This window comes from Phascolarctos cinereus, unplaced genomic scaffold (genome assembly GCF_003287225.1).
Source record: "Phascolarctos cinereus isolate Bilbo 61053 unplaced genomic scaffold, phaCin_HiC Scaffold_726;HRSCAF=1367, whole genome shotgun sequence".
NCBI classification, from domain to species: domain Eukaryota; kingdom Metazoa; phylum Chordata; class Mammalia; order Diprotodontia; family Phascolarctidae; genus Phascolarctos; species Phascolarctos cinereus.
Genome location: NW_027556098.1, coordinates 116,281,068 through 116,308,893, shown reverse-complemented (window position 1 = coordinate 116,308,893; position 27,826 = coordinate 116,281,068). Strand labels below are relative to the sequence as shown.

The window sequence follows — 27,826 nt, the reverse complement described above, 5'->3', positions numbered from 1 at the left end:
ATTTAGCCTGATAATAACAAAACTAACCTGCTTGTCTGTTTCCTTTGGAACTTCCCTTTGTTCTCTTCTGTGTATTTTTAAATGTTTTTCTTGATTCTTGGTGCTCTTTTTTTAGTCATTATGACTATTCACCAGTTTTCCTGCCTCTCTTCCCCAAAATAGGGTCACACAGCCATTGCAGCAGATAAGTACAGTGACTAAAGCAATTTCAGATGTTGGCCGTTACTGAAAACCTGTGTCTCATTCTTCACTGAGGTGTTTATTTTTCTGTAAATATTGCTTTCGGTGACATTCGACAAACATTTACCTACTTTACAAAGTCATTAAGTGCTTTATAAACCTTAAACCACTTTATAAAGCCCATGCTTGGAGCTCTCCTCCTGGTCTCCCTAGCCCTGTCAAGTTTCAGCTCAGTCCCACCTGCTACAGAAAGGCTTTCCTGAGTCCCCTTAATGCCAATGCCTTCCCTCTGCTGATTAGCCCCAATTTATCCTGTCCATAGCTTGTTCGTACATAGTTTTGTGCATGTTGTTTCACCCATTAGACTGGGAGCTTCTTGAGAGCCAGGACTGTCTTTTGCCTTTCTTTCCTTTTTCTTTCCACCTCAGCATTAGCACAATGTCTTGCACATAATAGGTTTTTAATAAATACTAGTTGACTGATGAAAGCATTTTTAAAATATGACTATTGTTTATTACTATGTGCAATACACTGTATGAGGCCCTGGGTGAAGATAATAAAGACAAAACTGGACAAGATATGGCTCTGTCCTTACTTTGGCTGTGAATTGCTATTTTAGAAAATTGGTGTCCTTTGTAAAACTATGTATTTTATTTTATGCATTTGAAAACATTATTCCGAGAAAGAGTCTGTAGGCTTCCCTAGAGTGCTAAAAGGATCCATGACACAAATAAATGTTAAGAACCCCTGATCTAATAGATGGTCCTAATTAGTATCCTAAACAGGGAAAAGCAGCTTCTGGAGGAAGAGAAGAATATCTTACAAAGCCACTTCTTTTAAGTAACAGCAAATAACAGCAAGGGGTAATATGGACCCCAGTTTTCAGGAGTTTTAAGTTGGAGAGAAAGAAGAGGAATAGAAGTATGTACATAAGTAAAGACAGATAGACAAGACGTGAGTCCTGAGGGCTGATGGGGCAGCTGGAGTGAATACTAGTGGTCACTGTGTTGCATACTTTCGAAAACATATAGTAAAATAGGGCCTTTTTTTTTTTTACATCTGATACCAGTTTGTTATAAAAATGATCCTTCCCTAGCCATAATAGCAAGTTTTCAGTCAGATCTAAATTGACTGAGAACCTCTTTGAGTAATTTCTGGTGGTTCAGAGTACTGGGGAAATAACTGGGGAATAAGAAACTGGCTCAGAAGGGCAAGAGAAAGAACTCAGGAATGTGCCTGCATATGCATATTCTGTGTCCTTCATTCCCCTCTGCCCTATTTTTCTCCTTTCCCCACCTCCTCTCTTTCTTTCCCTTTCTTATACTCTCCCTGTTCCTGCTTCACTCTGTTTCACTCTCCCAGTGCCAAGATTAAAAACTTCAGAGCAAAGAAGCTATAGGGCATGGGTCATGATTACATAGCAGATTACCAACTGCAAATTCTTTTTCAAATTTTGCAGGGCTTTTTTGCCCTCCTAGAACTTCAAACTACTTACTGAGTCTTAACTCTTTGTAGCCGAAAGTGGAGGGAAACACAGGAGCAGGGCTCTGGCATTTACTAATTGTGTGACTTCTCTGGCCCTCACTTTTCTCATCTATAAAATGATGATGATGTTGCTTTATCTACCTACCTCATGAGGTTGTTATGATGAAAGTGCTATGTAAAATTTAAAGCCCAATGTGAAGTAGTCTATAAAATGGAACATAAATGCTGAAGAGAGGCCCAAACTGACATGCCAGATCTAAGAAGAGACCATTTGCCATTATGGGTTGTAATCACAAGAAAAGTTTTAGAGTAGAACTCATTTGAGTTGAGTTTGCATAGGATTTTTTTTAAGCTGACAAATACAGGGAACAAAGAACATTTCAGGTATAAGAAAAAGAATGTACAAAAGCATGAGAGCATCAGTATGGCATAATGAATGAACAGCTGGCCTTGAAACCAGAAAGACATAGGTTCAAGGCCCACCTCTGACACATACTGGCTGTGTGACCCTAGACAAATCACTTAAGCTCTCATTACTCTAGGCAACTCTCTAAGCCATCCCCTGCAGACAGGGTGCCAGTCTGCATTGGCAGAGAGAGTTTTCTCACCTAGGAATTCCCTGTGCCAATGAAATCATAGTTCCAGTCTCTATCTCTATGAATAAAATCATGGAGGTAAAGCTGGCTGGCAAATAGCCTAGTTCAATGTGAGCATAGTATGAGGTCAATCCAGAACAGTAGATTGATAGCTGATAATAAAGAGCCTTGAATTCCAGACTAAGGAATTTGAACTTTATTCAATAGACAATAGGGAGTCATGGAAGACATTTGAGCAGAAGAGCGATATGACCAGATGACTCTACATAAAGAATGTAAGCAACTACATATTCTCTAGATACCTGAGGATAATGTCAGTGTCTTATATAGAATGAAATTTATAACATGAAGGAATGCTCTGGAGAGTGAAGATTACAAGAATTTGTAAGCTATTTTTCAGAGACCCATGTTGAAGACTCCCAAATGAGAGGAAGAAGTTGTTTTTTTCTTTTTTTAAATTGGTCTTAATTCCTTTCATATTTCCAGCTAATGCTTCTCATTTAGTTTCATGTTTGCATTTTGTGATTAATGTCTCTGTGACTGTTCAAGTGGCTTCTAGGTACCATTTCTACTTTTAGGGGATTTGATAAGTCGTGATGTGTGGTATGTTGTATGTGATACAAATGGGAGCACAGTTAGAAGTGTAGCAGACAAAGAAAAGAGAGGGTAGGTTTGGAGACATTGGTAGGAAGTAATATTTCTTCCTCTGGCTTAGGTGGCTGTGATTAAGACACTTTACTGTGCAGAGTCCATGAGGACTGTATCTCGTATTGCTCTCTGAGCACTATCATGGGTGTTGCATTGATCCCGGGACGATGCCATCAGAAGGTTTGCTTATCTTTTGCCTTGCAGACGGTTCCTCCCATTCCTTCATTTTGGAAAGAAAGCCAATTTGGTATCTGGCTCGACCTTGTAAAGCTCATACCAAACCCAGTCTGGAGGGACCCAAGATTGGAGCCATGTAGTATTCTCCCTATTCTTGTCTGGGAGGAAAACAAAACCAAACTGGGAAATATATTCCATTGCATTCAAGCAGCACGTACTCCATTCTCATGTTCAAGGCATTGTGTTGAGGGTACAAAAACAAGAAATGAAATAGCCCCTACCCTGAAAAAGTTGACATTTGACTGAATTCTCAGTTTTCTGTATGCATTATCTGATCTGAGTCTCATAACTCTATGAAGTAGATGTCACAAATATCATTATCCCCATTATGTAGATGAAATGGAGGCACCAAATGATTGCGTGACTTGCTATGGTCAAACAGCTTGTAGAGGATTTGATGGCAGTTCTTCCCAAGTCTATGTCCAGCAGTCTACCTACCACGTTTCTTCCAGTCCAGGAACTTAGTGTTTAAGAGTGGGTAGGTGTATTGTGTGAGATAGAAATACAGGGACAAAACTCAACGCACAATTTAAAAAAAAAGATTAAGGCTCAGTAACAATGTGCTAATTCAATGTGTTTATAGAATCTGGCAGGGCATAGTCCACAAGTTATCCCTCTCCCCCTTTCCACAGTAAGTTTTGTTCCTTGAAGATGTTACATGACTTCTTGGTGATTACCCTTTGTGCAAGTAGCTAACCTACTTAAGTAGAAAAGAAACATATTAGAGGAGCCTATAATGTGTCATAAGGCCAAATGAATCAATAGTCAAGAAAAATGTGACTGAGGGGCCTTGTGAGTAACTAAGATATGGAGATGTGGAGATCTGGAGCCAAGAGCAAAGAAAGAAACTAATACATTCAAGGTCAGGACAGTGGGAAAAGCAGAGAGAAGTGAGAACAAAGCCTACTTATACATCACTGTCATGAGAAGGGAGGAGGGTGGCTTGTGATGTCATGACTGTGTATGTTACAGTTTAGACCAGGCATACAAGCAACTTTTAGCTTTTGATTTTTGCTTCCTTGGATGGAATGAAGGATGAAGAGGACTATTTTTCTGTCGCAAACCCATTATGCCATGTATTGATGAGTAGTCCTGCTCAATTTAGACTGTTTTTCCTGGATGTGTGAAGAACTTTTAATGCAGAAATTCTGGGGCTTGGTTACTGCACTTCTGCGTGAGTTGAACTTGGGATTCTTCTTTGGTGTTTTGTGAGTTCTTTCAAGCTGTACTTTGCCTCTGTTGTACTCTCATATATCTTGGGGTGAGGGAGGAATACAAATGTGGTGCGAAGATATTGTTGGTCTCTGTTGAAGACATTCAAACCTATTGGAATTTAGGGCAAATGGGGTGGAAGCATAAATATTAAAATTTGTGCCCTTTTTTGTAGGCGTAAATTATTAAAGGACCATTCCTGCTTTGGGATTATATGAAAACCTGTCTATTAGCAAAAGGGAATTCCTAAAGAACATCAATACTTGTAAACAGTCAGCTTACAATGTCCTAGAACGCTTTCTCTGGATGTGAGTGATGTAAGAGAGAGAAGAGAGTGCTCAAATTGGAGTCCTGGGAGCAGGATTTGAATCCTAGATCTGGTATTTACTGCCTTTGTGATCTTTAGTATTATTTTATCCAAGTTTCCTCACTTGTAAAATGAGAATATGGATATAGATGACCTCTAAGGTGTAAGTTCCACAAATGATTTATTGACCCATCTGTCCCATGCCCAGGGGGGTAGATTCACCTGAAGTATAATAATACCTTTTATTCCAGCCCAAGATTTTAACTCTGCATGTGACTTCATGGTTAAGTATATTTCCATAGGTTCCATTTTCTAATTCATTCTGCAGCTCTATTCTATTTTATAGGCAAGTTTAGTCCACTAACATTCAAGGTTAAAATTGTCAAGTTTGCTTTTCCCTCTGTCTTCATACTTTGTTACTTTTTAAAAAATCATTGCTAGACTCCTTGGACTTGTTTTTCTTGAAACTATGCTCCACTTTCATTTGCCATTATATTCATATAGCACAAACAACTTCCCTACCTAGCCCAAAATGATTCTTCTTTTCCTATTATTATTATTATTATTTTAACAATTTCCTTTAGAAACCCAGAGAAGAGTATGATTTAGGACTTTAACCATCTCCTCACCATTTTTATCTGTGGTGAGGAGATATTAATATACTTTTTCTCCTTCCTATTTCTTTCAACCCCAGGGATAATTCTATCTGATGTCCCTTTAAGCATTTGTCGCTTTGGTCTATGACCCTCAGGGAAGGTAGAGCTTTTAAAAGACTTTGTCTCTTTCTTAGAATAAATATACACTAATTTATCATTTGTTCTTTATCAGACTACCTGGACTTAATTATCTTTATTAAGTTTCTTTTGTTTAATGAATTTGTGTATCAGTTGCCTGTTCTCCTCTGGTTTTGCCAATAGGAATGCTTCTAATCCTTATATCAATCTCTTTTCATGAATTATTATGCTGAGTTTGCTTTCCCTCATTTCTCTGAGGTTTTAGGACTATAGATTCACAACTCTAAGGGACCTGAGAAGCTTTTGATCCAGCCCCCTCATTTTACAGAAAAGGAGTGTGAGCCTCAGAGATTAAGTGATTTTGCCCAGGGACATACAGCTAATAAGTGTCTGAGTCAGAATTTGAACTCAGGTCCTCCAACTTCAAATCCAATGTTCCTTTCTACTGTACCATGCTGATAAATAGTCCTGCTCAATTTAGACTGTTTTTTTCTCCCCTTGATATGTGATTAATGCTGAAGCTCTGGAACTTGGTTATTGCATTTGTCAGTGAGTTAAACTTGTGGTTCCTCTTTGATGGTATTTATACATTCTGTTGAGCTGCACGTTGCCCTCTTCTTTCAATATATCTGGGCAGTATTCTTGAATGATTTCCTGAAATATAGCATTAGGGTTTAACTATTTTAGCTTGTTAATTTCTTTTTCTTCTTGACTAGGCAATGGGGTTAAGTGACTTTCCCAGGGTCACACACCTACTAAGTGTTATGTGTCTGAGGCTGAATTTGAACTCAGATTTTCTTGACTCCAGGCCTGGTGCTCTATCCACTGTGCCACCTAGCTGCCCCTTGTTAATTTCTTTAGCTTTGTTTTCAAAAGAGTTTACTTTAGTTTATAGAGACCTCAAATGTTCTTTCTGTTTTGTTTGTTTAAAAATTTTTTCTTATACTCTTTTTTCATCTCTATGTTTTTGTGTTCAAGACCTTTCAGCTGTATTTTCCTTTTTAAAAAATTGTGTTGATAACTTTTTCTTTTATGGCACTGAAATTTCTGAATACCTTCCCCCTCTTCTATCCAATGAACCATTCTTTCTAATAAAAATTTGGGAAAAAAAGTCAATTCAGCAAAAGTAGCCAACATATCAACCAAGGCTGACATGTGTGACAATATACGCTTTATTCCATATTCCTAATCCCTTGTCTTTCCAGATGAAGGAGGGGGATACATTTTTTTTTCATCTCTGGGGCCAAGGTAGGCTGCTAATGTTATGTGTCATGCAGTTTCTTTTTCTGTCTTTCTTTTTTTGGGGGTGGGGAGGCTTTAAATTTATATTGTGTAAATTGTTTTCCTGATTCTGATGATTTCACTCTTCATCAGTTCACTTAAGTCTCCTCATTCTTCTCATAATTCTTTGTACAGTTTCTGAAAGTTCAGTTATATTCCAGCATATAAATGCATATAAATAGTTTATCTAGCCTTTTCTCAACTCACATGTACCTACTTTCTAGTTCGTCACTCCTACAGAAAGCATTACAATAAATCTGGTGTAGGTGAGACCTTTCTAGATTTGATCTCTCCTTGCCAGCATGTGTTTTTGATCAGATTGAGAGGTACTTTACTGAGATTTTCTAATGTCTGTTTTAGACTGTCTGTTCTTTTGTTTGGGTCTTTAAATTTTTCTTTAAGAACTTTCAATTTCTGTCCTTTAAGTCTTCATTGAGCTTTTCAAATCTACGAGATTGTTTCCTATTTATTCTATATATCGCTCATTTTCATATGGTTGTTTACCCATTAGATTGTGAGCTCCTTGAGGGAAGGGTCTGTCTCTGCCTTCCTTGGTATCCCTAGTGCTTCTTATGTAGGGCCTGGCACTGAGAGCTGCTTGTTGACATGACTTGATATGATGTTCTCTCCTCATTTCTAATTGTAGTCACAGTATCATCCCTCTCTTCTAGAATTTTCATCTCATTTTTACCCTGTGATATTTATTCCTTATGTGGAAACCTGTTCGATTTACTGGGTTTTTTTCAACCTCTCTGCCATTTTTTTTCTGCAAGGCTGTCCTTGTGATGAATTTTTTTTCTTTCCTCCTCTTTTTCTTGTTTATTTTATTTAGTGCTTAATATGTAGTAAGTGCATAATAAATGTTTGTTGACTGATTGGTTGGTACGTTTCTTGCCCTTTGGAGGTGTTGACAGCTAGCTGGGCTTAGACACAACCACTTAACAGTCTGCTAGAAATCCCTAAGTGGGTGAAAGTGAGGTACTTAGGTGGCAGCAGTAGGACTATGGAGGATGGAATAGATTCAGAAGCAATTGCAAAAGGAGAAGTGACAGGACTTTTCAGCTGATTTATATGGAAGACAAGATTGAAAGGAAAAATTCAAGATTTTTGGCGTGTCCCATACCAATTTTGGACATGAGGCATTAGTTGAACACTGATGCCAATGATATAAAATAGAGAAGTCAGAAGAGGGAGCAGTGGTTAGGTGGTAACAATAAGTTTGATTCTGAACATGTTCACTTTGAAGTGTTGCTGCGACATCCAGGTGGGTATGTTGCTTTGGAGAGTTTGAAATGGAAGCCTAGAGAGAGATCAGGACTGGAAGTATATACAGACTGGGAGTCATGTGTGTCAAACTGATAGTTGAAGCTATGGGAGTGGATGAGATTGCTTATCCCCTCTAGGAAATTTTGCCTGCTTAACTTGACCACACTCTGATTTTTATCCCACATCCCCTGAACACATATGGTTGCTATTTGTGCTATACTTATTTGTATTTGTTACTCTGTTGCTTTGTAAGTATTCTTAAATCTGTTTCCTATGTGTATCTTATCTCCCCCATTAGACTGGGAAAAGTTTCAATGAGACATAATCCATGCCTCATATAATTGGCTACAGACTGCCAATGAGTGCTTGACAATTAGACTGGGAACTACCACGGGGCATGAGTGATATCTCCTTCCATCTCTGTGTCTTTTCCTAGTACTGAGCTCTGAATGTAGTAGGTGGTCGATCATTGTTGTTTGAATGAAGAGAGACAGAGACAGAGACAGAGAGACTGAGACCTTTTTCAATGTCTTCTTGGAAAAACATCAACAGAAGTTTCTATTTTGCCAGCACCAAGTCCCATAGCACCATCCGATAAGATCATCTTTTCTTTTTCATCCTGGACCTGTAAATCAAGGATGCTCAGATTTCTAGAAGAAAGATCATTTCTTTCTTAGGAGAGAGGACTTGGAAGCAGCAGCCATTCCAAAAGCAGAAGGACACACAGTTGTGGGAAAAATCTGGAATATATATTTAGTCTGGCTCAGTCTGGGCCCAGCTCTGAGCTTTTTCCTGCATCCCCAGCATAATGTTCAAACTATTTGTGCTTTTCCGGGCCATACTTTGCCCTCTCTGGATGAATGTTTCAAGGTCCTGTGTTCATTCCTTTTGGGCCCTTCTCACCTGAGTCCCTCACGTTCCCCTCTCTTTTCCACTTGCCTCCTCCCTCTAAGATAGGACTCATCTGTGGCACAGACTAGCCAAATATTCGTAGGATCATAGGTTTATCAATTAATCAGTAAACATTTATTAAGTACCTACTATGTTCTAAGTGCTGTGCTGTGTGCTGGCCATATAAACTAATGGGTTAGAACTGGAAAAGACATGAGGTTATCTAGTGCAATCTTCTTTTTATATTCTATCAGAAAGATGAGGCCCAGAGAGTGACTTGGCCAAGGTCATACAGGTAGTTAATGGCAAAGCCAAGACTGGGACTCAGGTCCTCTAACTCCAGATACATTCAAACACACATTCCAACAAGAAAACACAATCTCAGGTGAAAATGAAACTCCATGGGCAAACATCAGAAAAACAAAACAAAAACCTATCTCACTCCAGTTCAGATGGTGGAACTGTAAGTTTCTTGTTCTCAGTTGCTGGGGGATTCTTTTTCATCAGGATTGGAATGGCGTTACTTTGTTATTGCCAGATCTAGGCTTTCCATGTTTAGTAGATTAAATTGAAATGCCTAGTCTGGAAGACATGTGTGGAAGGGTGTGTGTGTGTGTGTGTGTGTGTGTGTGTGTGTGTGTGTGTGTGAGAGAGAGAGAGAGAGAGAGAGAGAGAGAGAGAGAGAGAGAGACAGACAGACAGACAGACAGACAGACAGACAGAAAGACAGAGAGGGGGAGAGAGAGAGAGACAGACAGACAGACAGACAGACAGACAGACAGACAGACAGACAGAAAGACAGAGAGGGGAGAGAGAGAGAGAGAGAGAGAGAGAGAGAGAGAGAGAGAGAGAGAGAGAGAGAGAGAGAGAGTGAGACAGCGAGACAGAGAAAGAAAGAAAAAGACAGAGAGATAGAGCGTGCCTTGAAGTGAGGAAGACTTGCTTCCAAGTCCTGCTTCAACATATCCTGGCTTTGTGGCCTTGGGCAAATCACTTAATCTCTCAGGACCCCCAGACCCCCAGTTATGAAATTGCAATGAGTTGCTGATCAGCATTGGTAGAGGGAGATTTCTCACCAGGAGTTCCCTATACTATTCAAATCATGCCAGAACAACATCCTCCTCCTTAAAGAAAATAGCTGTCAGCTGGATACTACCCAGCCCAGCCTTGTGAGAAGCATGCTCCCTAGGTGAGGAGCTAAGAATTTTGGTTTCCTCCAGAGTACATTCTTGGTTGGCCATATCAAATAGTGGACCTTAGAAGTATTCCTAATCCCCAAATCCTTCATTTTTGACTTTGGAATGCATTAAAGACACATGGTCTCTTTCACTTGCCACCCATCAGCTCAGTCCTGACTCTGTTCCATCTCGCTCATTTGTCAGTGGCCTGAGGAAAAGAGGATGCCCCAATCGGTCAGTTGATAAACATTTATTAAGTGCCTACTATGTGCCAAGCTAAGCCTAAATCCACTGGCAGAACCAAATACAGCAACCAATATTTAACCATATTTTGTTCCATGACCCTCTTGAGGGAAACCAGGTTAATTAAAAGAAGCCCAATGGTCTAATGCCTCTGATTTTATGATTCTGTGATAATCTGTAACTCAACTCCACAGAAAAGTTAATGTAGACAGTAGAGGCTTTGCTTCCAAACACAAATCTTTGAGGGCAGGTTCATCCCTGCTGGACATTTCCAGCCTGAACTCACCTCTCACTGCTGAGAGGCAGCAACATGGTATAATGAACAGTGAGCTAACCTTGCAGTCAGGAAAATCGGGGCTCAGGTCATGCTTCTTGTCTCTTTCTAGTCAACTGGTATGAACACAAGCAAGTTACTTAACCTTTAGTGTTCCCAGGAAGCCTTCTAAGATTCTAAGTTTAAAAGAAGTCACTGATCTGCGTAAGTGGAGGAAGTATACACACCAGTACACACTCTTGAAATCGCAAATCCACACCAAAAAAAAAAATTCCTACCAGCACCTCGTGCTCATTTGGTCCAAAGGTCCCTCTAACAAATTTCTTTTAATGGTGCCTATGTTCTCCAAGTTACCTGGGCTTCAGTTTTCTAGTGTATCTGTTCCTTTATTTCTCTATCCATATGTAATGTCAGTGGTATAAAAATAAAATACAAGTGGGACCACTAACCCAACCATATGTAAGAGTCCCTGTAGGCCACATATTGACTTGGGAAATCATATATTAATGGTATCTATGTTCTATTGTCTTTTTATTTATTTTGTTAAATATTTCCCAATTGCATTTTAGTCCTGGTCAGCTAGATGGTACAGTGAATAGAGCGCTGGGCCTGGAGTCAGGAAGACCTGGGTTCAAATCTGGCTTCAGATACTTACTAGTTGTGTGACTCTGGGCAAGTCCCTTAACCCTGTTTGCCTCAATTTCCTCATCTGTAAAATGAGCTGGAAAAGGAAATGGCAATCCACTCTAGTATATATATATTTGCCAAGAAAACCGCAAATGGGATCACAAAGAGTCAGACATGTCTGAACAACAATAACAAACATGTTTGACACCTCTATAATAAATCAGTTTGTTTTATAATGTCTCTTACATTTCTTCCCACTTTTTGGGGTGGTTTTTTTTTTTTGCGTTAGATCATTGTCAACACCTATTATTTCTTGAGCCTTTCTGCTGGGACAGTGAAAAGCTCACAGGATTTGGGGTTAGGATGGCTGGGTTCGAATCCTGCCTGCTGGACCTTGGACAAACCTCTCTGGGCCCAGGGTTCTTAATCAGTGAAATAAGAGGGTTGAACTAAATTGTCTCAGGCTCCTTCCAGCTGGATGTCTATGATCCTATGATCCTGCAACTGGGAATCAGAGAAGGACAAGGGAAATTTATGAGGTGGTAATTCTTCAGGGAGATAGGATAACCCTGAGAGAAAAGACTTCTGCGTGATCTGTGAGGATACAGGCGGATTTAATTCCTTCTTGGTTATCCATCCATGGAGGGGAAACATTTGCAGTAGTCATACAGAGCAGTGAAAAATCCTTTCACTTGGCTCTGAAAGGCATTATGTGGGTTTGAGATTTGGAGTTTGTTTTTTTGGTTTTTTTGAAACAGCATTTTTTGCTTTGATGATGGCATTTGGCCCAGGCTGGTATTAAAATGAGCCCGCATTTCCTTAGCACATAGTGACTAACAGATTTTATATTAGCGGTGGAGTGTCCACAGAATGAAAGGATGGCCTGCAGATAATTAGCTATTGATACAGGCAGCATAGAAATGTTAATGCACACAGGTATGCGCTTCTCTTAGGTAAGCGATGAGCTTAGATTAGAAGCAAATTAATAAGACATCCTGGCAAAAGGGCTTTTCTAAGGAAGGGTGCCTATTCAACTGATACCTACCTGTCCTGCCAATAATTTTTAGCATCACCTGGTTGAGATGGTCATTTGAAGCATTGTGGTCCACATACATAAAGCAAAAGAGACATAGGTTGGTATCTGAGCAGTGACTATTGGCCCATTTTAGGGAAGAGAAGCCTGGGTAAGAGCTTCTGATAATCTGAAGTCCTTACTGCTCCCCAAACCCAGAAATGAGAGCACATGTTTGGTACTTCCCTGAAACTTGGAACTCTGGCTAAGACAGAGAGAGACTGGAACAGAGAGTGCTTCGGGGAGGCAAAAAAAAAAATTGTCCTTACAGTATTTTCAGTCTGAGCTGAGACAGGAAATTCCACAAATCTCCTGAGGCAGCTGGCTTCCCTAGCTACTTAGGCTCAATCAATCAAGGAAATTAGATTTATTAATTACAATATGTGAGCCTCCACGGCCACCTATTAGGGTTCCTTCATCTGACTTGGCCTTCCCCTTAGGTCAACAAGACAGGAACCTGGAAGCCTGGAGAAGTATAGTCAACCTCTGGAGGCTCTACTTAGTGCCCTGGAATGCTGGGGATATAACCCCACTCATTCTGGGAATGGTATCCTAACCTCTGCTCCATCCTTGATAGATCAAACCCCCGGAACCATTTCTTTTTAAATGGCAAGGGAAAATAACTGGAGGAAATTGTCCTCTGGTTAAACCTTCATCCGGTGCACAGTACATAACCTTGGATGTTTTACTAGGAGATCCCAATTACAGAAGTTTAATTCAGTTTTTGCATTTGGATCTTGGCCTTTAATGGCCTTTAATGTACAGATTTGAATTTATATAAAGCGACATGTAAATTTATGGAAATCTATGCCTAAGTCCTGGGAGTAACTAATGAAAATCTAATTATTGAGATATAGAATAACTTAAAGCCCATAAGGTTGGGTTTCTTGGTAGACAGAATGATAGGCTAGAGGCTATGAGTTCTAGTCCTAAGCTCACTGCCAGTGTCCTTGACTCCCACTCCATCCCTTCCACTAGGGCCAAAAAATCCCTCCTTAGCACAGAGTGATGTATATGCTGGCTGTCCCTTTAACTTAAAAAGAAAATTGTATGTAAGAACTAGTATGAACTATGTTCATTACTGCTTTGCCTCAGTTTCTTCTTCAGCTTAAAAGAGACAGATTCAGAGGAACAATCACATTGAACCTGTTTTTCTTCATTGATTACTGAGACAGAGTAAAATGGTGAATCTCACAGCCAGAGAGCCATTTAAGAAGTTGTAAGTGATCAAAAGTCTAGCTGTCTGCACTGGACTTTGAAGCCCTGACCCATCAAAGAGGTTGAGTGACAGCATTCTTCCCCTTAAGGCTCTCTAGAGAAACCAGATTCCTAGAATACTCAGGGCTCCAAAGACAGAGTGTCATTTCCCATCCTGTCCATTTCTCAATTTCTAGACAGAAATACTGTTATCCCAGAAAGGTAAGAGTGGATCATGTCCTTCTTGTAAACATATCTAAGGCCCATCTCCAACTTTTATCCAGGGCGACCCATGGCATTGTGGTTTATTTATAGTGTTGGTTTTTAATCAGTATTCATCAAACAAATGACTTGTGTTTTCTTGCATACTGTACAGAAAAGAAGAGCAGTAAAGAAACTGATTTCTCTACATCTGTGGTTGCCTGCAATTCATCCCCACCCATCTTCCTGAAAGGCCTCTCTGACCTCGAGGTCATGGATGGAAGCCAAGTAATCATGACAGTTCAAATATCAGGTCTGTTACCGTGAGTAGTCTTATCTCTGACTCCTGAAGTTGGGGGAGTTGGGGATATGGAGAGAAGTTATACTATAAATCAGGGAGCATCTTTTCCTAGGATGTTTCTATGCTCAGGGCACTGTTGATATCTCTCAGAGAGAGCATGGAACTTAGAGCCATGAGGAAAACCACCACCAGTCCGTGATTATATAAACATCTTTGGCTTTTGCTTTCCTGCCTCCATGATCTCATTGGTGGTGGGAAATTGCTACCACTAGCCCCCTACCCACCCAACCATGCATGCAGACTTTAGTCCTTTCCTGACTTAGAAGATCAGTCCCAAATGCTAGAGGCCATCCTCTGATTCTTTTAATATCTAGGGGGCATTAAAGTATCCCTAGGTAACGTTTTTGGAAAATTTTTAAAAATTATTAACTTAATCCCCAAAATAGCATTTCCATGCAATCAGAGGAATTCAGAAAAAGGATCCTGTATGGAAACCATGAATCTTCATTTCCTACTGCTTGCTTAAAAAAAAAATTATCACATTATATGTGTGCTTTAACAACACAGTGATTTAAAAATACAAATGATGTCCACTTTAAATTGTGTTCTTAACACAATGGGTTTTTCCCCCAGTAAACACTCCATTAGTACCAATGACAGTTATACCAATTTTACACTACCAAGATGACAGTGGATTTTCCTCATTGCCATTTGGCCATGTGATTCAGTGCCTGAGTTTTAATTTAGACATGCTGAATTTTTAAATGAAAATCAGGGGTCTTTGAGAGCAAAGAGTAGGGAAGGGATGAAGAGGAAAAAGAGAGGTGCCGAGAAAGAAAGAACTGGGAAACATAAGTGGAATTGGCACACGTTTTGCAACTGCATTGTTTTTGAAAATTTATTACAAACTCAGATAAATAACTTTCTGAATTTTCCTGAGGTAAGGTAGGGGACAAGGAGGGAGAAAAAGAAGAAAATATACGAAAGAATCTCAACTTTGTTATCTAAATGTCAAAGAAAGGAGATAGGACATGGATTATTCCCAAGCAAGCACAAAAGTGGCAACAGTGTCCATTATTATGTAATATTATTGGACTAACTCTGAGTCTGAGATGGAGGAGAAGGTGAAAAACAGGGTGCTTCTTAAAAACTCTTGGATGGTGGAAGAAGGAAGGTAATCCCTGGCTTCTGCTGACTTTCACTTGGGTAGTCAAACGCAGATATAGCAGTACGCATCCCACATTTTTGTTTGTTGGGTAAGGGACTGTAAGCACATACATCATTCCAAGCACAGACTGGCCTTTGTGTTGAGGGAGGGGAGTGGAGGGGAGAGTCAAGGTCATTGCCGTGCTTTTGTAGTTTCTCATGGATAGGAGTAGGAATATAGATGATCTGCTTGTGAGACGTTTCTTTAGAGGCAGTTAGAGTGTATTTACTCACTTTGGGGTAGCTTACTGTTCAGAGTAAGACTTTGCCATCCCTGTGTGGACTGAGTACATCCTTTGTTGAATTCAGTGAACCTTACTAATTCACTAAACATGTACCAAGCAGTATCTTTGTGCAGAATCTGGTGCTAAGGGCACCAAAGATGTTTAGATAAGACTGGTCCCCGCCTTCCTGTTGCTTGTAATTGAGTAGGTGGACAGTATACAAGCACAGATGATGATAATAATTTGTAATACTTTATGGAGTGCTTTAAAGGTTTGCTAAGCTGTGTGTATATGTATATATACATATATATACACATAAATACATTTTATATACACTTGTGTACTTATGCATATACACATATGCCTATATATAAGCATATGTATACATACATATAAAATCTCATTTGATCCCCACAACAGCCCTGTGAGGTAGATGCTACGATTATCCCCACTTCTATAGATGTGGAAACTGCGGCTGAGAAAGGTTAATAACTTATGTCAAACTTATGTGACTTATGCCAAAAGTCACATAAGTCACACAGCTAGTAAGTGTTTGAGGCAGGATTTGAATTCAGGTCTTCCTAAATCCAAGTTCTGTGCTCCATAATACTTACTACAATATTTATTGCATAGTCAGAATTTCAGAGGAATGCAGAGAACTAAGAGCTGTATGAGGTCCAAAAGAGAATCAACAGTATTGGGGGCATGTCCTCAATTCATATGAGTTCATATGATGGCTATGTCCCATTCTGCCCCTTGCAAAAAATGCAAACGTTACAGATTATCTTCCAAGCAGTTAATAGAATTCTAGCTTTGAGAAGGATTAAAAGAAATAATTTTACCTAACGCTTTTCCTTGTAAGTCAGTGGCTGTCCAAACCCTCTAGGACAGAGAGCTATGTGTTCCCTTCTTCAAGATCTCTAGGGATGAAGACATTACCCTATTCCGACATTAAGTGACCTTGACAGTCATAAGGTTCTTTTTGGCATCCTGTTTCCTTTGCATCCATTTCCTTCTTTGATCTCCTGTGACAGTAGAGAAAAGCTTCTGTTAGAATCCCTTTTTCAAGGCAGCACAGCTCATTCATTCCCACAGGCTGCCCTGGAGGCAGAACCCCTTCCCCATCTTCCTCTATTTGTAGGTTCTCCCTTTTGGCGCTAGATGGCACTCATGGGTTTGTAAGGGGAAAGATTAATGGGTTTTCCTTCTGCAATTTGGAAACCAGTAGAAACTGGAATGAATGGGTTAAGGCAGTGAGAAGTAAGTTGTAAGTGTGTTTAGGCATAGTTAGATAAGGGGGAAATGGAAGCAGTGGAGAGTGGTGACTGCCTGTACATATTTAAATGATGCCCAAGTAATAATAACAGCTCACATTTGTATAATGCTAACATTCTTGGTCTCTGTTAGTTCATTTTGGTCCTCAACAAAAGTCCTGTATGACAGGTAGTAACCCTAGAGCCTTCTCTAGTGTAGAATAGTAGAAAGAGTACTGGTCTTAGGACCAGAAGACCTGGGTTCTGGTCCCTACACTTACTAGCTGTATGGCCCTAGGCAGCTCACATAACCTCACTAAGCATTAGTTTCATTATCTATAAATCAAAGACCATATCACAGTATCTTAGAGTCGGAAGGCACGTTGTTGTTGTTGAGTCGTGTCTGACTTTTTAGGATCCCTTTTGGGGTTTTCTTGCAAAGATACTGGAGTGGTTTGTCCTTTCCTTCCCCAGCTCATTTTACAGATGAGGAAACTGAGGCAAACAGGGTTAAGGGATTTGTCCAGGGTGACATAGCTAGTAGATGTCTGAGGCTCGCTTTGAACCCCTAAGGATGAGTCTTCCTGATTTCAAGCCCAGTGCTCTATCCATTGTGACACTTAGCTGCCCCTTGTGGGGGTGGGGGAGCATTTTACTGATCAACTAATCCAAACCCATTCTTAAAGACAGATCTCTTTGACGACACCCCCCCCCCACAAGTAGTCATTCAGCTCTCTCCTAAAGACATCCAGTGGGAAGGAATCCATCACTTCCCAAGGCAGCCCATCCCCCTTACGGACAGATATAATTATTAAGGCAGTTTTTCATCTCATAGACCTGAACTCTGCCTCTTGGCCACTTAGGATCACAGAGCTAAGACTAGAAAGGAGCTCGGTGGCCATCTGCCATGTGCTAGGCGCTGGGGATACAAAGACAAAGATAAAACAGTCCCTGCCCTCGAGGAGCTTCCATTCTAATGAAATCAATTCACAGTTTAATGCTGAGGCCTTCCAGATGCTTCTTTTTGTGCATGATGTCATGCAGACAATATCGAGTCAGAGAATGCTATAGTACCTGACATGGGGAGGGAAGGAGGGAGGAAGGAAGGAAAGAAGGAAGGATTCATACAGTAAATGCCAAATGGATAATGGATAAATATGCTATTAGGCCACATTTAAAAAACTGTCATTTCCAGAATGAGGGAGGTATTTCCACTATATTCTGTTCCATCTGCTATACTGTGTTCAGTTCTAAGCAGCACACTTTAGGAAAGATGAAATGAGTTTCATTATATTTAAAAGAGAGTAACTAGGCTGCAGAGACATGCTGCTTGAAGACAGTCAGAGGAACTGAAGCTGCTCAGGTTGGAGAGAAGCAGATTTGGTGCAGCCATGATAACTGTCTTCAAGGATTCAAGGGAAGAGGGTGTAGACTTGTACTGCTTGTCCCCAGAGGGCAGAATATGTGGGAGGAAGTCACAGACAACCAGACTGAAGGGAACATTTTCCAACAGCACTGTTCAAAAGCAGAATAGCCTGTTTCTGGAGGTCATAGGTCCCCCCTCATGGAAGGTTTTCATACAGAGCCAGCTGACCATTTAATAGGATTCTTAGAACAAATTCTTGTTGTACTGGTTGCCTTGTTCTGTTTATACAGTTGATTTTTCTGATCCCAAAGGCACGTAGTAGGCACTTAGTAAATGCTTGTTGACTTGACCCTACATTTATCCTTATTAAATTTTATTAGATTAGATTATTAAAGTTCTAGCTTAATAGATGCGTATATTAATGATCTCGTAGGGCTGTTTTAACAAAAAGTGCTTTGTAAGTCTTTAGGTACTAGGTGGTACAGTGGATAGACTTCTGGCCCTGGAGTTGGGAGGCCTCATTGTCCTGAGTTCAAACCTGGTCTCAGATCCTTACTGTGTGACCCTGGGCAAGTCACTTAACTGTTTGCCTCAGTTTCCTTATCTGTAAAATAAGCTGGAGAAGGAAATGGCAAACTCCTCCAGTATCTTTGCCAAGAAAACCCGAAATGAGGTCACAAGAAGTTGGGCACAACTGAACAACAACAACAAGGCCCTGTGTGAATATGATCTGTTATTGTTATTCTCCAGAATAAACAACCTAGTCCTTTTAATCCATCATCGAAGAAGCTGTTTCTCACATAATTATCCCCGTCTTCAGTTTTCCCATGTACTTTCCAAATTATAGAGATTTCTTTTCCTGTAAAGAAATACTTCTGCAAACCCCTTCTCCATTCCCTTCTTCTTGTAATGATGTCTGTCCCCCTTCAATATGCAGGGAACCCACCGCCTGAAATCCTCTGGCTTCATAATGGGAAGGAGATCCAGGAGTCAGAGGACTTCCACTTTGAACAAAATGGTAACGAGCATAGTCTTTTCATCCAAGAAGTGTTTCCGGAGGACACTGGCAGGTACACCTGTGAGGCTTGGAACAGCGCTGGTCAAGTCCGAAGTCACGCCATGCTCACTGTACGAGGTGAGGCCAGTTTCTGTGTCAAGAAGAGGGTTTCCATAAGATGACTGGGGGAGGGGAGCAGTGAACAAGTAGGTGAGCAAGCCTTCTCTCCCATCTTTAGGATTTTCTCCCCTGCTACTTCCCTGTGAGCCTGTCAGATTTGGCTATGGTGCAGAGAGAGAACTACCACTACCTATTTTGTCATGATAGAAGTTTGAAATGAACTCTGGGCCATTTTCTCCTCCTTATCTTAAGGGAGCTTATAGTCTAATAAGAGAGATAAATTAGACATACTTTACAATATGAGTCAAACATTGATCTTTCTGCATGGAACTTTGACATTTTATGATTTTTCCACATTAAATGTCAACCCTCCTTTGCCCCCAGCAGACTTCTGGGCTGAGAGAGGAGAGATATGGTTATCACTGTCAGGGAGTTCCCAGTCTGGGGGGTGGATATTTCATCCTTTTAATTTGCCAGTGCTGCTGCTCATGGGTCCACACTTCCTTTAGCCTTCAGTTCAATCAGTCAATCAATCAGCATTTATTAAATGTCTATTATGTGCCAGGCACTGCGCTGAGCCACGAGGATACAAAAAGAGGCAAAAGACAGTTCCCTGTCTTGTAATCTAAGGTTGATGTATGTTGTAAGAATGCATATTCATGTCTATGTTATGGACACAAGGTATAATTTAGAAGGCAGACCTACAGACAAGAGAATACAGTACAAGTGAAGTCCAGAGAGACACACTTTTTGGAATATGTGCTATTTTCAATTATTTATTTTACTCCCCCCAAAAAAAAATTGTAATAGAGAGTTGAAAATAGTACCCACCAAAATGCCTAACTCAGTACCATCACTCTTTGGCCATTTGCAGAGCCTCAAGATGGCACTCAGCCCTGGTTCATTAGCAAGCCTCGTTCAGTGACAGCCACCCCGGGCCAGAATGTCCTGATCTCCTGTGCCATTGCTGGGGACCCCTTTCCTACCGTGCAGTGGCTCCGGGACGGCCAGGTGCTCACCAAAAACTCTGGCTACTCAGAGGTGCTGCAGAATGAAGATGTGTTCACCATGGTGCTGAAGAATGTGCAGCCTTCTCATGCTGGCCAGTATGAGATCCGACTCAAGTAAGTCTCTGTCCTGGTCCCTGATCCTGCCCCATGCTCATTCTCGCACTCTCCCAACTCTAGAATACTATGGAGTTCTAAACTCGGAGAGAAAGTGTCAGACTCAGGGCTTAACATGGAGGAAGTGGTGTTCCAGGACTTTGCTAAAGGACTTTAATGATCTTGTGATTGAAAACTCTTATCTTCTGGTTTTATTTCTCCTTTTGTTTTGTCCTCTTTTTTAGGAGAGGGGATAATGAGGTGAGAAAGAGAAGGCAAGAGAGAGAAGAGAAGGGTACTTGGCCTTATTCTCTTTTCTTTTCCCACCTCAATCTCTTGGTTGCATTGGCTTTTTCATGATAGCTAGTGTTTATATAGCACGTTGAAGTTTGCATATATTACTCCATTTGATCCTCACAAGAACCCTGGAAGGTAGGGGCTATTATTATCCCCACTTTTATGCTTGAGGAAACTGAAGCTGAAGGAGCTTAAGTGACTTGCTCAGGGTCACACAGCTATAATCTGAAGCAGAATTCCAACCCAGGCCTTCCCAACTACAGGTTCCATACTCTCTATATGACTCCACTCAGCTGCCTAGCTGTGTGATCCAAAAACATGCCTGAAGTAATGAAAAAAAGCCCTGTTTCTTCAGCTCCCTGCTCTCTCTCTCTCAGGGTTGGTGGTGACAGACTGGCTGGCCCTGGATGCTTGAGGTTGGTGTGGGCATACAGAAGGGCCCTGCATGCATTGTGTTAGGCACCTGGCCTGGTTTCAGGATCCCCACTCTCCTGGACTTTTTCATTCCCACTAAGCTAAGACCTTTATTCAAAGTCCCGGGCTTAGTGTCTTCGAGAAGGGGGCAGAAGGACAGGGAAATCTAGAGGGAAGGGTAGAATGGGTATTCTGCTCTTGGAGCTTTTTTTTCAATAATAGGGGATGGTCGATATCTGGGTCCCCCAAGAAGTCCAGGGTGTGTCCCAAACACTGCTTTATAGTCTGAGTGTACAACTCATTTTTCTGTTGGCCACGCCTTCATTTTTTTTTTGAACATAAAAACAATTCTGTTTGAAAATATGTGGATGGAACTGAAAATGTTAAAGAAAATTTAATGGACACAAAAATGACCTCTATCAAAACCCTTAGAGCTAGAATGATTAACCTTTTTTAGTGTCATGGACTCTTGTGGTAGTCTGGTAAAGCCTATGGATTCCTTCTCAGAATCATGCTTTTAAATGCATAAAATAAATCACAGGATAACAAAGAAAATTGATTACATTAGAGTACAGACATCAAAATATAAAAAAGTTCAGAGACCCCCTAAGATCTTATCTGTGGACCCAACGTTAAAAATCCTTGCCTTACAGAGACGAGCCATTCCTCCCCATCCCTCGTTGGAAAACCTCTCCCTCCCTCCCCCCATCTTGAGCAATCTCAGTGACGTAGTACTGTCCTGTTTGAGCTTCCATCAAAGGGAGGAAGCTGGTGACTCCTTTTCGAGGACTATTGCTATTTTAGCAGAAAATGATCAACAGGGCCATCAGAAATTATGAATTCAATACTTCCAATGTGTATTTTCTGTTTTCAGATAATTCATCTACCTCGTCAAGAAATACCCTCTCTAAGCCTCAGTTTCCTTGATCTATAAAATGAAGTCTTGGGCTCCATGACCTTTAAGGTCATGACCAGGTCCAAATCTGTGATCCTATAAATTCTTTTTGGTATTAGTCTGAGTCCTATATAGTTAGAAAGTTATCTCCTGATTATAACAAAATCTAATTTAATAAATAAAATAAACTAAATAAGAATTTAGGGGTTATTCACACTGCTGCTTACCTTCGTTGGTATAGATAATTGAAGTTGAACCTATCTGCCTGAATAGACAAATACAGTGGGTTAATGTAAGGTGTAGCTCATGTTCTGGGATGACCATTCTGAAATGAACCCTCCCAAAAAGGGTAGATGGACTTTAAAAAAAAAATTGATTCCTTTCATTTTTATATCATATTCAATTCTAGATATATCCCTTCTTCCCTCCCATGAAAACCCTTGCTCTTAACAGAGATGAAAAAGGAAAGGGAAAAAATTAATTTGACAAAATCAGTCCATACAGCAACTGTGTCTGATAACATACACAACATTCCACGTGTTCTCCAAAAAGAGATAAGCTTTTGTCAGAAATTTTGGAAGAAGGAGAGAGCTATGATTTAGCATATGGAAGTAGGTCAGCTGCTGTGATCTTTGGGATAGGCTGAGCGAGGGTACCCAATGGTGGAGCAAAAACAAGAGTGTACAGAAAGATTGCTAACCCAGAGTAGAGGGTTTGGTATAGAGTCAGATAGGCAGGTCCAAAACAAGCTGAGGCTGGTTGTGAAGAGTTTACATTTGGTACCCTGGGAAGTCAGGGCCTTTACTGCATTGTTCTGACCCAAGCTGCCCCTGTTTCTATTTCCTTTCACCCCCAAAAAATCTACCTCTTCATCCATTCAAAAGCCCATTTATCTTGGCCCTGGCTACAGCCCAAACAGAGCAGAAGCGAGTCAGTGGAAAGTTCTCCCAGGGGATGAGTGCCAGGCCCTGGCACAGACATTGTTTTCCACTTAGGTTTGTTCTTGCTGGTGGTGATCAGTCAGACACTGAGCTGGGACAGAATGCCTTTCAAGGTGTCTAGCTGGCCTAGGAAGTGGAGCTCAGAATAGAGGTGAAGGGGGGAAAGGGGATATTCACGATGGGGTGAGAGTCATGGAACTGATCCATCCCCCTCCCCTGCCTCTGCTCCAGCTATGAGGGCATGACAGTCTATATATGTGGTGATCAAAGGGCACATTTCTTCCCCCCACATTTTCCTTCTGCACATGGTTTACGACTATTTACAGTGGTCAGGTCAAAAAGACATATCCAGAATTCAGCTGAGATATTTGAAGGATTGACCCTTGCCAATAAATTTTCATTTTAAAAATAGTTTTGCCCATATTGTTCATTCCAGAGCAAAATGATTAGTAACAAGAGTAACTCTATTTGCTTTGGATCTAGGCTTTTTGGTTAGGGTCTCTGATTTCATTGGTGTAGGGAACTCCCAGGTGTGAAAACTATTTTTACCAATGCAGGTCAACACTTTATAGTCTTAGAACGTGTCGTAGGCATTGAGAGGTTGAGAAACTTCCCTAGACTCATCATCATAGCAAGTACATGGGGGAGGCAGGACTGGAACCCTGATCTTCTTCGCTTTAAGCCTTCTCTTTTTCAACTATGGTATATAGTTTGCCCTGTGATTAGTGATACCTCTAATTTATATAGTGTTTTATGATTTAGAGAGTGCTTTTTATACAATAACTCTGAGGTAGGTGGTACAAGTATTATCATGGAGAGGCAATTTAGTATAGTGGATACTGGAAGCTGTAAATCCTCCCTCTGGAACTTACTAGCTGTGTTACTTGGGTAAGTCCCTTAACCCCTTTCAGCTTCAGTTTCCTCATCTGTGAAATGGATATAATAATATCACTTACCTCATGAGGTTATTGTGAGTCAGTCAGTTAGTAAATAAACATTATTAAGCAGGCTTATGTGTTGGGCTTGATGCTAAGCAGCGGGGATTCAGGAAAAGGCAAAAGACAGTTCCTGCCCTGGAGAAGCTCACAATCTAATGGAGTCCTTAGAGGTTTTTTAGTCCAATCTTCTTATTTTACAGATAAGGAAACTGAGGTCCAGAGAAATTAGGTGTTTTGAGAAAGATCACACAGCTATATAGATTTGAATCCAGGCCCTCCTGGTTTAGTCAGCACTCTACCTACTGCACCAGAGGTGTCAAACTTGAGGCCCCAGGAGCAAAACTCCCTACTCCTACCCCATCTAAACAGATTAAAATGTAATTGGGAATATTTAACAAAATAAATTTTAAAAAAATGTAGATAATGTTAATTTGTGGTTTCCTAAGTCAGTATGTGATGAATAGCTGGTGCAATGGATAGAGTGCTGAGCCAGAGTCAAGAAGGCTTATCCTGATCTAGTTACTGGCTGTGTGACCCTGGGCAAGTCCCTTAACCCTGTTTGCCTCAGTTTCCTCATCTGTAAAATGAGCTGGAGAAGGAAATGGCAAACTACTTCAGTATCCTTGCCAAGAAAACCCCAAATGGGGTCACAAAGAGTCCTACAGGACTGAACAACAACAAAATTTTGCATTCTGCTTCTTAGAGATTCCTTTAGGTTACCTACCTCTTCTTTTTAAAATTTTAAAAGATTAAGCTTATCTGTAATTCACACGTCATTCATATAAAAGCAATCCCAGACTTACTAATACATTGTGTTCCTCTCATTCATTAGTCAGCTTTTGGGAACTCAGAGTGAGTTTTCCCTTAGGAATGATGTTATAAATAGCATCCCTTGGCCCCTGTATCCCTTGGGCTACAAAACCTTGTTTAATCCATACTTTCTTCAGTACTTTGAGGATCAGAGCTTGGAACCATGTGGGTGTCCTCTGATCCATGCAAATTGAAACCCCTGCGCTTCTTAGCTGGTCATCTTCATGAGTTGCTGTGGCTAGAAAAGAAAAAAAAAAAGCATGCGCTAGTGGCCAACCTTCTGATGATGTGCCTTTCCAGATTTAACAAGGCTGGCCCTCAAGTGGCAGTCACTCTGTTGCCAAGACTACACTCATCCTCTTTCTGTCTTACAGTAGGACCTGCCTGCTCTTAGACCTTCCAGAGCCCAGGGTCACTTTCAAGCCAAACTGAGGCATCAGGAGGAGGGTGTTAATGGTATATTCAATCCATTAAGTAGTCAGAATTCTCCTTGAAGGCCAGGGATGGCTTTGTATTCCATCCCCTACCCCTATCTAGTACTTGATAGGGATAGGGACTAGATCTGTAAGTTCATCAGAGTAGAGCAGAGATGTCAAAGACTGGGCATGTGGCCCACAACCTTTCCACATGCTCAAGAGCCAGATTAAAATGTAGTTCCTATCTAATTTTAATGTGGGGATGTATTAATTTTTTTTAGAAAAATATATAAACATGTGTGGTTTTCTAAGTTAATATGCTACCTACAGGGATCCTCTGGTAAGCGTTAGTGGCCCCCTACGAAAGTTGGACACCACAGGTGTAGAGCATTTCCTAGGTGAAGAAACTCCCTCCATGGTACAGAAGGAGACATTTGCCTTTTGGTTATGGCCAATGAAGGAATGTTTTGCATGACTGTGTTATTTGTTATAAGAGCTTTGTTTTTCTTTTCTTCTTTTCAATGGGGATGAGGGAGGAGGTGGGAGGGAGCAAAAACAGATGTTTTATTCATTGAAAAAAATCAAATTGAACTTAAAAAAAGAAATGAATCTCCTTCCGCAGGCCAGCATCTTCTCTGTAACTTAAAGTCTTAGAAAATTGCCTAGATAACTGAGAGGTTAAGTGTTTTGCACAGAGTCCTACAGTAGGGATATGCCCAAGGCAAAATTAATCAACTCAATATATTGCCCATACCATTTCTTATATCAGGCCTTTAAATGTTTGTTGAATAGTTGGATTGAGTGCTTGGTAATTGAAATAGTATATTAATAAAAGCCCTAAACAGCCCCCAAGGTCTTTGGGGGAGGGCAAGAGCCCCAAGCTTTGAGTCCTAATGAGCTCCTCTTAGTCCCCGCTAAATTGATCTTCCTGACGTCCCCTTGACTATAGCCCAAGAAAGGCGCCTGACCTTTGTGGTGCCCGAGTGAGAATGAGAAAGCCAGGTAGTGGTTGGCATCATGAGTTAGGATGGTTCTGGTATTGGCAGTTCTGGTAGTGAGGGTGGGGCTGAGCAGAGGTTCTGAGGACCCAAGTTCCTTAGGTGGCGTAATGGGGACAGGGGTTTTGACAGCAGTGGGGCAGTATAATAATGCCTATTCCTATGTATGAATGGTTCATAAATTAAGTTAATAAACCAAGACACACACCCCCTACTATCCTTGGAAGAGGTAGATGAGCTACTTCAGAAGGAAAGGTCTAGGATACTGGATGTCTGAGGGGTAAGGTCCCCCCAACTTGGGGACCATGGAAAGTCATCTCACAGTTTGCCAATCCTTGGTGAAGTGCATTTAATCTGTTCTCTAAGAGTCTAGAGCCTGGGGACCTTAAAAGGTTTCTGGCTTGGTGGTTCGGCAGATTTGCTCTGAAATCTTAAGCCCCTCTAGATTTTCCTTCTCTAGCCACACAATATGAAGAGTTAGCCCTGTCTCAAATACTGGGGATCCTGCCTCATGAGCTGGGCAGGTTATGGCTGCCCAACTCCCTCAGTGTTTCCCCTTCCCTTAAATCTCACTGTCCTTATCCCCAGCTCTTATCATAGTGCCTGGAACCTAGTAGGCACTTAATAAACGCTTACCTCCTAACAGACTGTCAGAAGGAAAGAATTGCAATTGAGAATAGAGCAGTGAAGGATCCATATGCATTTACCTGTGTACCCGCATGCCGAAATCCATTCTTAAAATATACACCTGCTACAAATAGACCTTGACAAACATATATTTGAAGGTGGGTTTACAAATAGATCAGATCTGTGTCTATGCATGCAATGGATGCTCACTTACTTCTCCTGTGAAGTCTTACTTATGCTCTTGGTCACGTCTCTGCATCGTCCCCATCACCCTTACCAGTCACTCCACAGAGTCTTTTGGCTGGTCAGGACTTGAAGACCCCATCAGCTTGCAAAGCTCTGCGGAGAAAGGCAGACAACTTGTTAACAAGAATCTTCTATTCATGAAAACCCCAGTTTGGTATAATGCTGGCCCATTCCTCTGCCTCTCCCCCTAACGCCTGCACTGGCTTTCTCACCCTTCCTCCCTGCTTTTGAGAACAGGAGACAGGCTATCTACAGGTACCATAAGTTAATGGCATTTCTAATGGGTGTCATTGAAAGGGAACATGGAGAAAATTTCCTCTGAAGAGAAAAGAATAAAAACTACTGTGACTTAAAGTGATGCTTGAGTAGCAGGTAGACAGGAGATGGAAAAAGTGTTTAACTTCATGAGTTGGGAAAGTTTTGGATGTGGTGGGAGACAGCAAGGAATTGAATTCTCTGAAATAAAAGAACATGGGAACATTCAGAGTAAAGAGTTAGCCAGAAGGACCAAATCACCTAGTCAGAATTCTTGCCTTCTCATCCTTTTGTTCTGCATGTTAAGAGAACTTGACGGGGATTCAGACAGCTTGGTTCTAGTCTCATCTGCCATGAAGTCATTATGTGGCCTTGGACAAATCTTGGTCTCAGTTTTCTCAGCTGAAAACTGGAGATTTTGAATCGTAAAGGTCACCTCCACCTCTGACATTCATGCTGTTGCTGAAAGAAGTATGGGGCATATCTTGAAGTGGGACTAGAGCTCATTAGCCTTCCAAAACACTACTTCCCACAAGTGAAGCCTCACATCACCCCGACCGTTCCTGACATCTTCACAGGGGAGCCTGGGACAGAGGATCCACATGCTGTACCCCACAGACAGCCTAGGGAAGGGGGACGCTTGGAGGCCAGGAACCCTTTAACCTAGGGATATGCTTTGAAATCTTCAGGAACCGGGTGGGCGAGTGCAGCTGCCAGGTGTTCCTGATGCTTCAAGAGGGCCCTTCTGGGGCCCTGGGAGAGGCCATCCCCATTCAACTGTAAGTATTCC

The 27,826-nt window shown here is 41.1% G+C and overlaps 1 protein-coding gene and 1 long non-coding RNA gene across 5 annotated transcripts in view; one reads left to right on the top strand and one right to left on the bottom strand.

Annotated features, from left to right (window-relative positions):
• The window catches only part of MYLK (myosin light chain kinase), a 381,040-nt gene that overhangs the window by 228,865 nt on the left and 124,349 nt on the right, over positions 1–27,826 (top strand). For all 4 annotated transcript variants that reach the window (XM_078146743.1, XM_078146744.1, XM_020985979.2 and 1 more), the window contains exons 12-15: positions 13,805–13,942; positions 18,917–19,114; positions 19,971–20,220; positions 27,726–27,815. In XM_078146743.1, the coding sequence (XP_078002869.1) occupies positions 13,805–13,942; positions 18,917–19,114; positions 19,971–20,220; positions 27,726–27,815 (676 nt within the window). The remainder of the gene's footprint in view (positions 1–13,804; positions 13,943–18,916; positions 19,115–19,970; positions 20,221–27,725; positions 27,816–27,826) is intronic.
• Positions 14,469–27,728, bottom strand: LOC110208128 (uncharacterized). Its single transcript, XR_002324405.2, has 4 exons — positions 27,298–27,728; positions 26,750–26,874; positions 18,926–24,732; positions 14,469–16,385 (listed from the first exon to the last, which is right to left on the bottom strand). It is a non-coding gene; the product is annotated as an uncharacterized LOC110208128 (long non-coding RNA).